Genomic DNA, 14,961 nt, shown 5'->3' with positions numbered 1-14,961 from the left:
CATAAGTGAGAAACAAACTCTTTTCTCAAGACTTCATGAATTATAGTAGAGACAGACCCATAGTTTAAAATGAGAGAAGTATTAAAAACAAAGCATCCCATATCTAAAATATCTTGATATTATTACCACTTAAACTATTTGAATATATCTTAAAAATCAATTCAAGATTTAATTACTTCTCTTATATTTTCAATAATATTTATTTGGGAAAACAAAATCAAAGTCAAAATAACAAAATTCAGATACTATAAAACTATAATGCTTAGAAATAATTACAAGAGCCATGCAGCTGTAATTAATAGTACTGCTAAAGCAACCTAGAGTTTTATAAACTTGAAAAGCTATAAACTATAATTTACCTGCCAAAATTAGCTGGCAAGAACTCAAGGAAAGCATCATTCAGATACAACTGGGTTAGATTTAAAAGCTGAGAAAATCCATCAGGAAGCCTATATAAAAACATACAAGAATTTAAATTAATTCATATACAGAATTCATCTTACTAAAATTGAGTGTTAACAACACATATTCTTGTCTCTCAATTTCCCAACCACTACCATAGCCTACCTTCTTGCAGGCACAAATTAATTTACTTCATATTGTTTGGTACAACACGAAGGCAAATGGAATTATCAAAACTTAATTCAACCATGGTCAATTTGAAATAATTGTTATATCTCTCCATGATATTATTAAAATCAGCTTCTAAGGATTTACTTGACTGTGTGGTTCATGCTAGTTGAGCCTTCTGCCAACACATTCTTATAACAACCAGTTTACTTTTAAAAATACCCAAAAATTGAGATAATTTTTCCTAACATCTATTTTAATATTTATATCTTCATCTGTTTGTAAAAGAAAATAAGGCAGTATTTATCTCAATAAAAGAAAAACCTGCACAAATACTACTATGAATAAACCTTAATCAAAAAATTTATTTAAGATACAACTAATCAATCAGTAGATACTATACTTTTCCTTTAACTTTACACTTCACTTTACTAAGTCCAAAGGACAAAATGAAGGCCAGTGATATAGTTCAGTGGAAGAACACTTGTTTTGCATACATGAGTCCCTGGGCTTGATTCTCAGCACCAGAACTATAACAAAAAAATAGAAGCATGGTGGGCAAGGGGTGCAGTTCAGTGGTAGAGGACTTGGCTTATCTTGCATATGTAAGGCTGAGTTCAACAACACAACTACACAAAAAAAACTAGAAGAAAATTTCTACAGTTTCATCCATGATTGACTCTGAGAGCTCAATAATTCTTTGTTGTGAGCACTTTTTGTACAATATATGATATTTAATAGCAAACTTGTTTATCCACTAGATGTTACTACCATAGGCTGTAAAAACCAAGTTGTCACAATTTTCCAATAAAAGACCCTGGGGGAGCAAAAATCACCCCACGTATTATTAATTTGGATTGTTTCTGGGCCACAATCAGAGGTGCTCAGGGGTTATTCCTGTTTCTGCACTCAGGATTCACTCCTGGCTGGCTCAGGGAATCATATAGGGTGCCAAAGATAGAACTTGGGCTGGCCACATGCAAGGTAAGCACCCTACCCACTTCAACACCAAATAATTTTGGGTTTTGGGTCATACTTAGCCTTGGTTCAGGGATTACTTTACTCCTGGCTATGGATTTAGGAATCACTTGTGGCAGGGTTTGGAGGACTACCTGGGGCTTCAGGGATCAAACATGTGTCAGCCACATATAAGACAAGCTTTCCAGCCCCAGTATGCATTATTTCCAATATCAAAATTTTGCTCCTAAATAATTAAGATTAAAGTCTATAAAGAATATGTAACATATTATGGTCATATAATAACCTACACGCATTCATTTTATATACTGTTTCCTCCGACTTACAAAATAAATTTCAGACCTAGAGATGGGTCTTTTGTATCTAAGAGTCGTAGGTGTTATATACTACATTATATGGTGCCTCCAAAGTACCATACTGGGAGAAGCTCCTGAGCATCAAGGGTGTGTCTCCTTTTCCCCTAAAGAAATAAATATAAATCTAGAACTTGCTGTTATAAATTCTAGTACCAATGATTTAGGATGAAGATAAAACATCATTTGAGAAGTATAGTATTTTCTTGCAGTAAGTCATCAGTCTTTTACTCACTTTCTCCCTATCTTATCTGTAATAGCAAGAAAGCAATACTGTATTTAGAAAATTTCATTAAACACAATATTATAATACAGGAAAGTTGGTTTTAACTTTCAAACTCTGCTTCACTCTAATCATCTCTTGCTTCATGATTCCATATTTTCAAAATTGTACACCTGACATATCCTACAACCAAACCACATTTTTCTATTATTTTTTACTTTCCTATCCTTTCAGTTCTTATTATTTTCAAAAGTTTTAGGGTGCTGCAATCTTAATTTGTACATAAAAACATTATTAAATTGTGCAGGTAACACCAAATCAGATAATAAAACCTAAACAAAAACACTTGCATCAGCTATTTGGATTTCAAGTTTTTCTAGGTAATAATTTGGGTCTGGAAAGATTACTTAAAGGGTTCCTTCTTAATCTAAATCTGACATCTGTAAAAAATTAATTTATTGAAATGTAGAAATTAAAAGTCAATATATTTTAGATATTATATTCACATAAGAAACAATTAGAACTTACTTAGCAATAGGGTTTACACTGGCCTCCACAACTGTCAAAACTTTACAATTTTTTATATTTTCCGGGAACTCCTGTATTCCTAAAATATAAACAAATATATAATGAATAAAAGACCCTATTTAAGAAAAAAACCCATAATAGGTAATGTATATCTTCATATTTTACCAATCTAAACAGAAAATAGACACAGTAATAACCAAACACAATCACTTCAGAATTTCTGCTCCCTTTTCTGTTTCATCTTTTGTTCACTGTCTCTTTTTTAAGCCACCAATTCTCTTTACTAGTTTTATTTTACTATCACATATATTCAACATACTAAAATATGTCTATCTTATCACATGTTTTAATATATACTAAAGAATACAGGTTCTTTCTGTTCTTCATCTTCTGTCACTCCCTCCCTCTCTCTTTCTTGTACATCCTGGGAATTGAGCCCATCAGGGCAAATGGGCTATCTCTGAGTCATATCCCACACCTAGGCAGTTCTTATTTTTATTTATATTTTGCTTGTTTTATTTTTAGACAATACTTGGTGATATTCAGGATTTACTCCTGGCTCTGCACTCAAGAATTCTTCCTTGTAAGGTCGGGTCACCCTGCTGGGTATCAAACCCGGGGATCGAAACTGGATCAGTTGTGTGCAAGGCAAGTGCCCTACCCACTGTATTATTGCTTTGGCCCCATTGTTCACTTTCATATACTGTTTATTTCTCTCTATGAGACGCATCTGACCATAAGACGTACATAGTTTGTAGATGAGGAAAAAAAAAGAAAAAAATATTCTAAAGCAAATGGTGCAACGCAAGACACTGTCAGGAGATGGCAGCTGAGAACAACCAGCCTTCGAGGCCGAATTATATTTATAATATGCTGAACTACAGCTGTTTAAACACATTTACCTAACTTTTTTTTTACATCAGAAAATAATAACCACTTTTTTTAAATACTCAGGCTTCAGCTCCAGGCAGCTTTCGTTCCATAAGATGCAGACATTTCCCCCATCTTTGGGACAGAGGGAGAAGCTTGTCTTATGGTACAAAAAATACGGTATTTATTTGTTTGGTGGGATACATGCACAGGGGTCCAAGTGGTCCAATTGCCATTTTCAAGCAATTCTCAGTTAATCAGACCATATGTTTTAATGCTAGGACCCAAGGGATAACCCCAATGGTGCTCAGGGGCTTCCACGGCTATCCCTGGTGAAGAATACTGTGCTAGGGATTACTTTAACTAGCACTAGGAGCATGCAATACCTTTGCCCCACATTATATCCCTTGCCCTGAGTGTGTGTTTGGTTTTTTGGTTTTGGAGACATAAACTGATGGTCAGGAACTACTATTCGCTCAGTACTAAGAGGCTGTACATGATATTAATTTCTCTTACGTTCCATCTCCACCAATTTTCCCAATCCACCATTCTGAGTGTCCCAATCACCATACTATATTGTTTTCATATGAAGACAGATCATTTTAATCCAACAAAACACGTAATTGCTCTGACATCAGCTGCTACTTACAGCTTAGTTTAGGTTAGTGGTATGGTGAACTTTGTATTTCTTTTAAATAAACTTACACTCTAGGGCCTAGATTAGGCATAAAAAGTATATCCTATTCAGATTCCTGGATGAACACACTAATTTACTGTAAATGATTTAAAGAATTTCATTTCACTTCTTTTATTTCCTTTTGGTTTTTGGGCCACCCCTGGAAGCACTCAGAGGTTACTCCAGACTCTGCACTCAGAAATTACTCCTTGTGGTGCTCAGGGGACCATATGGAATAATGAGGATCAAACTCACATGGATCGTGTGCAAGGCAAACATTCTATCCACTGTACTATCACTCCAACCCAATTTAAAGAATTTTTAACCAGAGAGGTAAAGCATTAAGGTAGTTGCCTTATATGCAGCTCACCCTGTCACCTCATAATCCTACTGAGAACCAATCCCAAATACAGAGCTGAGAGCAGACCCACCCAGTGAAGCATGCTGTATCAGCATGCCTCCCACCCCACACCAGAGCTTCCAGGTGTAACTTAAACTCCCCAAAATAAATTTTTCTTTATTTTTGGGGGGTGATGGTGGACCACACCTAATGGTGCTCAGGGTATACTCCTGGCTCTGTGCTCATGGATCATTCATAGTGGTATCAAGAACCATATGGAGTGCCAGGGATAAAACTCAGGTCTGCTGCCTAAAAGGCAATACTCTACCCTGCTATACTATCCCTGCAGGCGCTCAAATGGATTTCTTATTAAATAGACATATACAAAACTCTTCAATTAATATAAAACTGCACCATAATGTAATTAGCAGTTCCATAAAGCAAGTAGGGAAAAGGTAATATTGATATTATATAGAGCCTCATTAAAATTTAAATTAACTCTTCATTATAACAATAAGCACAGATGCAACATCAAAGTAGAGTTTCTATTTCCAAATAAATGTTTTTTGGAGGAAGAGGTATTTTGGTTTGGGGTCCACAACAGCCAATGTTCAGGGCCTACTCCTGGCTCTACACTCAGGAATTACTCCTGACAGTACTAGGGGGACCATAATGGACGCTAGGGTTTGGATGGGTCAATTACAAAGCACATGCCCTACCCACTGTTCTATAGTTCAGTATTAAGTAACTGTTTTAATCACTAAACCATATAATCTGGCTATTGTAAAAACAAACTCAAAGAACTGAATTAAAAAAGAAAAGCCAAGACAACTTAAAAGCAAAATTCTGAAATAATTTTAAGTAACAACAGCATGCTGAAATACTAGTAAGTATGCCATATATGTCCTGATTACTCTCAAGCAACAAATATTTTAAAATTTTAAAAGTACCTTATCTGGCATATTAATATATCATAATTATTCAGGGCCAATGCAATGGCACAGTGGGTAAATCGCTTGCTTTGCAAGCAGCACACCTAAGTTCAATTGCTGGTATCTCATGTTGTCCCCTGTGTACCACTAGGAATAATTCTTGAGTACAGAACCAGAAGTAGTCCCTGAGCATCACTGGGTATGGCCCAAAACAAATAAAAAATTAAAAACACCCTTCATTCATTGTCACTATGTACTGTAAATAATTTTGTGTAATGAACTTCAGTCACAATAAAAAAGAAAAAAGAAAAAAAATTAAAAACAAAGCAAAGCATTTGCTTTGCAATGCAGCTAACCCAGTTCAATACCAGGCAATGCATGACCTTCCCCAAGCACCATCATATCACTCCTGAGCACCCTGGTTGTAGCCCAACCGCCCTCACTATTTTTTCACTCATTGAAGTTTATATATATGAATGCTAATACTTTATCATTTGACTTTTTTGTGCCGTTTTTGTTTGTTGTGGGGCCCAGGGCCCACATCCAGAAGTGCTCAGTGGTCAATCCTGGTGGTGCTTGGAGGACAAGTCAGGTGCTGGGATAAAACCTGGATCAGCAGCATGCAAGTCAAGTAGTTTGTCCACTGTACTATTTCTCTAGATCATGGCTTTTTAATCATATATTTTTATGATTAAAAAGCAACAATATCTTAGTAAAATAACATGTTTCCAATTAGCAAATTCCCTAACAAAGTCAGAGAGAAGAGGGACTACAGTTCAGCAGCGGAGCACACATTTCACATTTGAATGAGTCCGTAGGTCTGATCCCCAACACACAAAAGATAAAAAAGTTAAGGAAATAATTCTTACCATTCTTGCTGACATCCAGTTCCCTGAGATTAATGAGATTTGCAATAGATGCTGGTAATGTCGTTAAATCATTATCTGCCAAACTCAGTTTGTGTAGAGACTGACAGTTAAAAAGTTGCTATTGGGGAAAGAAGAACAGGAAAGGATTTTTATTAAGTTTCCTTAAATAATTTTATTATTATTCTAATATTAGTGTTATTAAAACTGAATCGGTTATACTATACTAGGTGGCTTAAAGTACTTTTCCACCAATACTTAAGCCACAGTACAGCAGGTCCTGCCTTGCTCGCAGCCAACCCTTGTCAGATCTCTAGCACCCCAGAGTCCAATATGGTCCTCCAAGTCCACCAGGAGTGATCAGAGAACAGAGCCAGGAGTAAATCCTAAACAGTTGTGGACCAATGCTCCCCTCCCTCCTAAAAAAGTACTTGTCCAGCAAGTGTAGGAATGTGAGTTTAAATACCAATGTTGATTGAAAGCAAAGGGTGATCCCAACAGCTCTTATACTAAAGATCCCAAACAAGACAGGTCAGATTATGCTTCAGTGGTTTACTATTATCTGGAACAAAAGTGAGATCCTGTGTTTAATTCCCATATACAATATGGTAACTGTCATAATCTCAAAGTTTGGGGTTCTGGGTGAGGGATAAAAACTCCATATTTGAAATTTATAATTTAAGTGGCATCCTATATTTAAAATCTTCTGATCCATGTTATAATTCATGTCATAGATATTTCACATGCTTCAAATAAAATTTTTTGTGTACCAAACAGCTGCCACCAAAGTTTGAAACTGTTGCTTGGTGGTAAAGCAAAGGATTAAAGCAATTGCACATTTTCTACAACACATATAAAATTAAGTAAAAACTGAGATTTAAGGGGGGAAAGTAGTTAATGGAAAATCTTAGCAAAGCAGCCAGTGATGTGAGTTACTTCAGATAATAAAAAAACATTCTCCATCAAATGAAATAAGGCAAACGGATAGCTACCTAATAACAAAATTACATGTGGTAATTAAAAAGATAAATCATCCTCAACTACAATGTAAATCAACATGTGATGAAAAGTAGATAAAGAAAAATAGAAGCAGTAATTTTAATTTGCAGGCCAGAATGATAGTAGAATGGGTAGGGTGCTTGCCTTGAAAGTGACAAACTAGAGTTCAATCCTTTAGCATTTCATATAGTTCCCTAAGCCTAGGCATGATCCCTGAGTCCAGAAACAGGAATAAGTACTGAGTTTCATTGAATGTGACACCCCAGTCCCCAAATTTTAGTTTCCAATTTGTGGGAGAGATAACTTCTAGCTTGGTGCTCAGGAGGCTGCACTTTCTACACATGAAATGCTGGTGAACAAACCTAGGCTCAGATCAGAGCAATGTCTCTGTCCACTGCACAAACATTCTAACAATTAATTTGAAGAAATAAAGATTAAGGGGCCGGCGCGGTGGCGCTAGAGGTAAGGTGTCTGCCTTGCCAGCGCTAGCCTAGGACGGACCACGGTTTGATCCCCCAGCGTCCCATATGGTCCCCCAAGCCAGGAGCGACTTCTGAGCGCATAGCCAGGAGTAACCCCTGAGCGTCACTGGGTGTGCCCCTCCCCCCAGAAAAGAAATATAGGTTAAAATTCTATTTTAAAAATTGTCTTTAGGGGCTGGAGAGATAGCACAGTGGTTCGAATCCCAGCATCCCATAAGGTCCCCTGTGCCTGCCAGGAATGATTTCTGAGCACGAGCCAGTAGTAACCCCTGAGCACGGCCAGGTGTGACCCAAAAAGCCCCCCCAAAAAATTGCCTTTAAAGGGTGGTGGATATAAGTCTCCCCTCCCCACAAGAAAACCCTCAATGAAACGAACACTTCACTGGACTACTCTATTCAGCAAGAGTCGGATTTGAAGGAGCAACACAGAGCTCATAGACAGGCAACAACTTAGGGAATTCATTCATAGCCTTAAACTAGCTTTAAAAGCAAGGACATCAAGGAGTTTCTTTAAAAGACAAAATAAACTCAGCACTACTTTGCCACTGAGTATGGCAATCACTCATGGTGATTTCTCTCTCCAAGAATAAGAAAGATCTGCCTCTGGGGCTAGAGTGATAGCACAGTGGGTAGGGCCTTGAAGGCGGCCAACCTGGTTTTGATTTCCAGTATCCCATTTGATCCCCTAAACCTGTCAGGACTAATTTTTGAGTCAGGAATAACCCCTAAGCACCACAGGAGTGTCTCCCCTCCCCCCAAAAAAGTCTGTTCATTCTTAGCTTGTTATATTTTTTAATACCCTTTCAACAATAAATTAATGTATTACTTTTTAAAATATGCTTGAGGGGGGGGCCAGAAAGATAGTTTAACAGACTAAGCACATGCTTGGCATATAGAAGCCCCAAGGTTCTCTCTCTGACATGGTATCTCTAATCCCTTTTATGACCTCAAAGCCCCTGAGCACTGTTAGGTGTGTATCACCTTGCACATCCTCTCCCCTCACACACACACATTGCAAATTAAAAACTGGAGGCCAGAGGGGTGTGTCTCAGAGATAGACTGCATGCCTTGTATGCTCAAGGCTTTAGCTTCAATTCAAGCAGTGCCGAAAGAACATGTTTGGCTGGTGTCACATACCTTATGATAAAATTAAAATATCTGCATCATTATAACAACGTTAAAAATATAATTATTTCTATGTCAAAGGCACAACAGTCAGGAAAATGTAGAGTGATAGTTTAGTGGAGGGTGAACCCTATCCTCAGTGATGCAGCTAGACCCCCACTTCCACATTTAACAGACCCACTAGGGGTATGTGGTTTGGCTCCCAGGTGTAGCTTTCACAATCATAGTGAGAAGATAAGTCATTCTGATAACAAATCAAAGGCAACTCTGGAAAGACACACCTTTGGAAGTTCTTCAATCTGATTAGCGTCTAAATAGAGCTCCTCCAATGTTTTTTCAAAAGTAAAAATCTCTTTGGGAACCTGCTCCAAACTGCAGTGAGAATAATCAAGAGTAGTGACAGTCTCCTCTTCGCCTCGTAGACAGCGACATGGCACCAACCGCACAAACAGACTTCGTTTTGTAGTCATCTTCAGAAGCTAATAATAAAAAAAATAAATTTAGTTATAACAGCCACAATCGCAAAATACAAATTATTGCAACTTATCACAGTGTATATACTACAAACAGGTTCATGTTTCACATAAACAAAGAAAAAAATTTTGATATTGCTGTTTGCAAATTTTACATATTCTGAATTTCCAACTACTAACTTCAAACACTTCTGCATTTTAGGTAACCATTTTTATGAACATCTTTTCAAGAATTATGCTGTTTGAGATTCTCCTCAGTAAGAAAAGCTCTATAAAAACAAAGATAATTCTTTAATTTCTGACTCATAATTTATTTAAGAAGCTGTCTGCATGCAGTTTTGAGTCAGAAATGGGAATATAAAATAATTTTCCTATCTTCCTAATTAATCACTAATCACCTTTTAACCTTTCCAAGACTCTTCAACATCAAAATTCCAATTCTGTTGTTAGTTTTGTTTCAATAAAATACTAGTATTTACAAAAACCTATTTTTATTGGTCTTACATTTAAGATTATAAAATAAAGAATAAATTTGTTTTAATACAGACTTCATTAATTCAAAGTAAATGAACTAGGCTGTCTTTACTGAGAATAAAGGGGATGGGATGGGCAAAAAATAGCTAGCAATAGCGGAGAGCTGCTGAGAGGGTATGACACAGTATACTGCATACTAAAGACATTACTATTTATGCTTATAACATATATCATGATGCCCCAATTTTAAAATATTACTATTGCTCTGGCCCCTAAAATAGTACTTTATTTTTAAAAAGTTATATAGATACTTAGGAGGTTTAACTCATTATAATATGTTTAGTTGCTGATTTTTTAAGATTACTTCAAGGGCTAATGAGGCAGTACAGGACTTAACATTTTACATACGGTAAGATCCTTATACCACCCATGGTCCCCACAACACCATTAGGAGTAACCCTCAGCATAGAAACTGAAGCACCACTTGGTATAGGCTAAAATCCTCCATCAAAAAAAAATAAATAAAAGCTTACTTCAATAATAAAGGAATGATAATGTTACTAATATTTTGTGACTACGAGGGTAAAATTTTTTAAGATTATATAGGTTTGTGGTATTTTTGTTTTTTAACTTAACATGCAAAAAGTGTCCATTTTGATTCTAACCATAATTTATGGAGTTGTAGGAGCAAGCAGTACGTGTACATTCACAAAAGCAGAATGTTCTGAGTGACTTGAGAAATTTTAAGAATAAAATCAATCAAAGTTATTCTTTTTTTTTTTTTTTTTTTTTGGTTTTTGGGCCACACCCAGTGATGCTCAGGGGTTACTCCTGGCTATGCGCTCAGAAGTCGCTCCTGGCTTGGGGGACCATATGGGACACCGGGGGATCGAACCGCGGTCCGTCCAAGGCTAGCGCTGGCAAGGCAGGCACCTTACCTCTAGCGCCACCGCCCGGCCCCAATCAAAGTTATTCTAGGTTAAAATTATTTACCAGGAGCAACATTAACTTGAAATAAGTCAAACAAAGCCTCTGTACAAAATGTAAGATACTAAATAAAAATAAAACAAAACTCAGCAATAAAATTAAATTTCAAAGCTGTATTAATAATATATTAAGGAAAAAATCTAGGGGATGGAGCAATTGTATATTATGCCTTGCACGTGATCCAGCATTCCATAAGTTGCCCTGAGCACCACCCAAAAGTAATTCCTGAACACAGAGTCAGGGGTAACTCTTGATAATTGCCAGGTGTGGCCCCAAAACAAAACAAAACAAATAATAATAATAACAATAATAATCTATTTATGAACAAAATGACCTTAAAATAAGAATTCTCATACTTATTTTCTTTTATATGACTCGAATGTGCTTCTAAAAGGGACTATTGTTCTAAACTCTAAATTCTTATCTAAATTTATATGAGACCTAGTCATAAAGCAAAAACAAAAGGATATTTATCTTTCAATTTTGTGGGGATAAGGAGTGGGGTGGAGTGGGTTACAGTGTCTTAACTCCTTCACAATCTCCCTATTCCAACAGTCTTTTGTATAAAAACTTACTATTATTACTTGATCACAATGTACCTACCTTTTTTTTTTTAATATTTTAGTACTAGGATCTAACATAGGACTCACAAGTAGAAGGCATGAGTTCTACCATACTTAACCTCTAAATTATTGAGTTAAATTATACAATTGTTCTGACTATCCTGAAACTCTCTTAAAAATGTGCCATTACCCTTGTTTTCCTACAAGGAAACATACTGTATACAATATACTACTCAAAATAATGATATAAACATCAAAAGACCTTACTACATTTTCATAATTTATAAAAAAATTACTGGTGGGATTCAGAAAACACTACATCAATTTATAACACTGAAGGAACACAGAATACAGTAAATTCCCCTTGATCAGTGACTTCCCTTTCTACAAATTCATTTATCTACAAAGATCTATTAATATGTACTACAGTAAGATGTTTTGTACACACAAAAAATACACATCTAACTTCTATTATAGTATACTGCATTATATGTGTATGTATATATGTGTGTGTATGATCCAACTCAGACCTCCCACATACAAAAAAAAAATACCTTCCTAATGCGTAATCTGTACCTAATTTAAAAACTAAAGTTTGGAGCTGTATTGCAGCAGATCCTGGCTAATGCTGAGAGCAATCTCCCAGCCATTGCCTCCACCAATGCTCGGTACAGCACTCTCTAAAAAACCAAAAGATATGATCAGGGATCACAGAGAAAGTACTTGGTAAGGCAATTGTCTTGCCTGTGTTTGGTTCAATCCCTGTATCCCATGTGATTCCCTCCAACACAGCCAGGAGTAATATACCTCAGTGCAGAGCCAGGAGTGACCCTGAGCACTGCTGGTTTGTGACCCAAAACAAACAAACAAAAACCCAAATAAAATAGAGATCATAGGTATGTGACTGTGGGGAGAATCACACTGTATTTAGATTTTAGCACTTTCCTCAGTCCCTGCCATCCACAGGGCATCTTGATACATATTCCCTGCAGATAAAGGTCACTACTATTGCTCTGGCCTCTATTACACACACACACACACACACACACACACACACACACACACACACACACACACACACACACATGCACGCACACAGGCACGCACCACACATACATACACACACCTGTTGGGGGACATGCACAGGGGTCCAAGGGCCATTCTCAAGCATGCATACACACACACATACACACACACACACATTTGGTGGGGGATATGCCCAGGGGTCCAAAGGCCATTCTCAAGCAATACTTAGCTAACCAGGCCAGATGTTTCAAGGCCCAAGGGATATCCACAGTGGTGCTCTGGGGTCTCCAGGGCTATCCCTGGTGAAGCATATTGTTATCAGGGATTAATAAACCCAGTACTAGGGTCATGTAAGTACCTTTGCCCCACACAATCTCCTCTACCCTGAATGTATGTTTGTGTTTGGTTTTTAGGTTTTGGTTTTGGAGACATAACTGGTGGTGTTCAGGAACTACTTTAGGCTAGTACTAAGAAGTTATACATGATATTCATTTCTTTTACTTCCTGTCTCTACAGTTTTCCTGATCACCCATTCTGAGTATTATAATCACCATAATATATTGTCTTCAGAATATATTTGAATTCAACAAAACATAATTGGCATCTAGGAGCATATTTCCTGTAGATAAAGGTAACTATCATAATTTTTAAACTAAAAGTTTGAAAATTGTGACAAGTTGTAAACCCCTCAACTGAGAAGTCCCCACCTTCTCTATACTTAGAGAAAACAGGTTTTTGAAGTCAAAAGAAAAGAATCCAATGAATGGGCATTGCTAAAATTCCAATTTCTTTTACCTCTTTCAATATCAAAACTATCAAAATTTATTATTTGACCTATTTTCTAGATCAACGTCCTCTCTTTATCAACATAAAAATACAAGGGTTTTGGGGCCAGAGAGATAGTACAGCACGTAAAACACTTGCCTTGTATGTGATCAACCTAAGTTCAAACTCCTACATTCCCTAAGCACCACCAGGATTGATTATGGTGTATCCATAAGTAACCCCTGAGCACTGCCGGTTATAAACCCTCCTCTCCAAAACAAAAACAAAATCTAACAAAAATGTGAAGTTGAGTCATTGCCTTATGAAGGCTATTCCATATTAAATGAAAAATTACTGTGAATAAATGTATATATTTTTCTTATAATTTCAAATTTAGACAGGTTCTAAGTGGGATTAGAGGAGATTTTTTCCCTTCCCTACACTATATGTAAAATATCAAATCTTTCCATCAAAGTCTTTGTCAAAAATATAGTACCTTAAAATTTTTACTGAATAATTTTAATGGTAGGATGATGAATCCTATACATATTTAGAGCTGTTAACCATCCCCCTGAAATTCTGTAATATTGTAAAATAATAAGTCAATAAAGCAGGTAAAAGAAGTGACTCATCTTTCAGATTATAGTTGCATAAATGGCATAAGCTTTAATAAAAACTCTTATTTATACATTAAAAATTACTGATGCTTTTTATGAAAGTGTATGTATTGTACTAATTATAAGCAGCTTTGTTACCATTATAAGAAAAGAAATAGAATTTCAAAGTGAACACAAAATTCTTATTGGAAAGGTTAAAAATTCAAATTGATAATGACTGTGGAATAAAATAACAAAGAGAATTTCTTATCTGTCTGCCTAATATGGCAGTTATTGAGATACATTCTGGGAACATTGTGAAGGGAGGTCAGGACTCGTGGTAGGACTGGCCCTAATTCATTGCCTCTTCAACCCAACTATGAAGAGATTTGTATATCACAATGGTTTCAAGAAAATAAAACTAAACTTAAAAAAAACACCTAATTTCTTGGATATATCAAAACAATTTAAATACTCAATAAACACAAGTGGGTACTACACAAAATAAAGAGTCCACACTCCCTAGGTGTGGACCCCAACAAGCAAAAAACAATAATTAAAAACTATTAATTGATTTAAAAAGAGGGGGGTCTTGATTAGTAAAGACAGAAAAAGGAAGTACCATATCAAAGAGTAACAATATTCAAAAAGATCATTTACAAGAAAGTAAATAAAAGACAGAAAGCTTATTAACATGCCCTGAACATGAAGTGATAATATAAGCAGTACTAATTAGAATGTCAGGGGAACATTAACAGACTCTTCATAAATCAGACTACATGGTAAACAAAAAGATATCAAATGGAGAAAGAGAAGCCAACTAAAAGAAAAGACAGAACAATATGCCAAACACTTTCAATGAAATAAATGAATTACTTACCACTAGGTTGAATTTGTCTCTCTGATGTTTCTTAATTGAGCCAACATTCTATGGATATAGAAAAAATTTGAAATAGATGTTTATGCCGTTATCTCTTATAGTTTATATCAAAACATAAATTCTCACAAAATTACCAGTATTAACAAATGAACACAAATTTGATAACTTTTAAGTTGGTATAGGAACATCTCAAAAAAACTACACACAAATTTACCAGTATAAACAAATGTACACAAATTTTCTAATTTCTAAACC

General features: G+C 36.0%; 1 protein-coding gene across 2 annotated transcripts in view; it reads right to left on the bottom strand.

Annotated features, from left to right (window-relative positions):
- Nucleotides 1-14,754, bottom strand: part of ERBIN (erbb2 interacting protein) — a 78,707-nt gene extending 63,953 nt beyond the window's left edge. For both annotated transcript variants that reach the window (XM_049768748.1, XM_049768749.1), the window contains exons 1-5: nt 14,707-14,754; nt 9,224-9,421; nt 6,340-6,457; nt 2,653-2,731; nt 360-449 (exon numbers count right to left, since the gene is read on the bottom strand). In XM_049768748.1, the coding sequence (XP_049624705.1) occupies nt 360-449; nt 2,653-2,731; nt 6,340-6,457; nt 9,224-9,412 (476 nt within the window). In that variant the 5' untranslated portion in view covers nt 9,413-9,421; nt 14,707-14,754. The remainder of the gene's footprint in view (nt 1-359; nt 450-2,652; nt 2,732-6,339; nt 6,458-9,223; nt 9,422-14,706) is intronic.
- Nucleotides 14,755-14,961: the final 207 nt, after the last annotated feature.

This window comes from Suncus etruscus, chromosome 2 (assembly GCF_024139225.1).
Source record: "Suncus etruscus isolate mSunEtr1 chromosome 2, mSunEtr1.pri.cur, whole genome shotgun sequence".
NCBI classification, from domain to species: domain Eukaryota; kingdom Metazoa; phylum Chordata; class Mammalia; order Eulipotyphla; family Soricidae; genus Suncus; species Suncus etruscus.
This window is presented reverse-complemented; position numbering and strand designations above follow the sequence as displayed.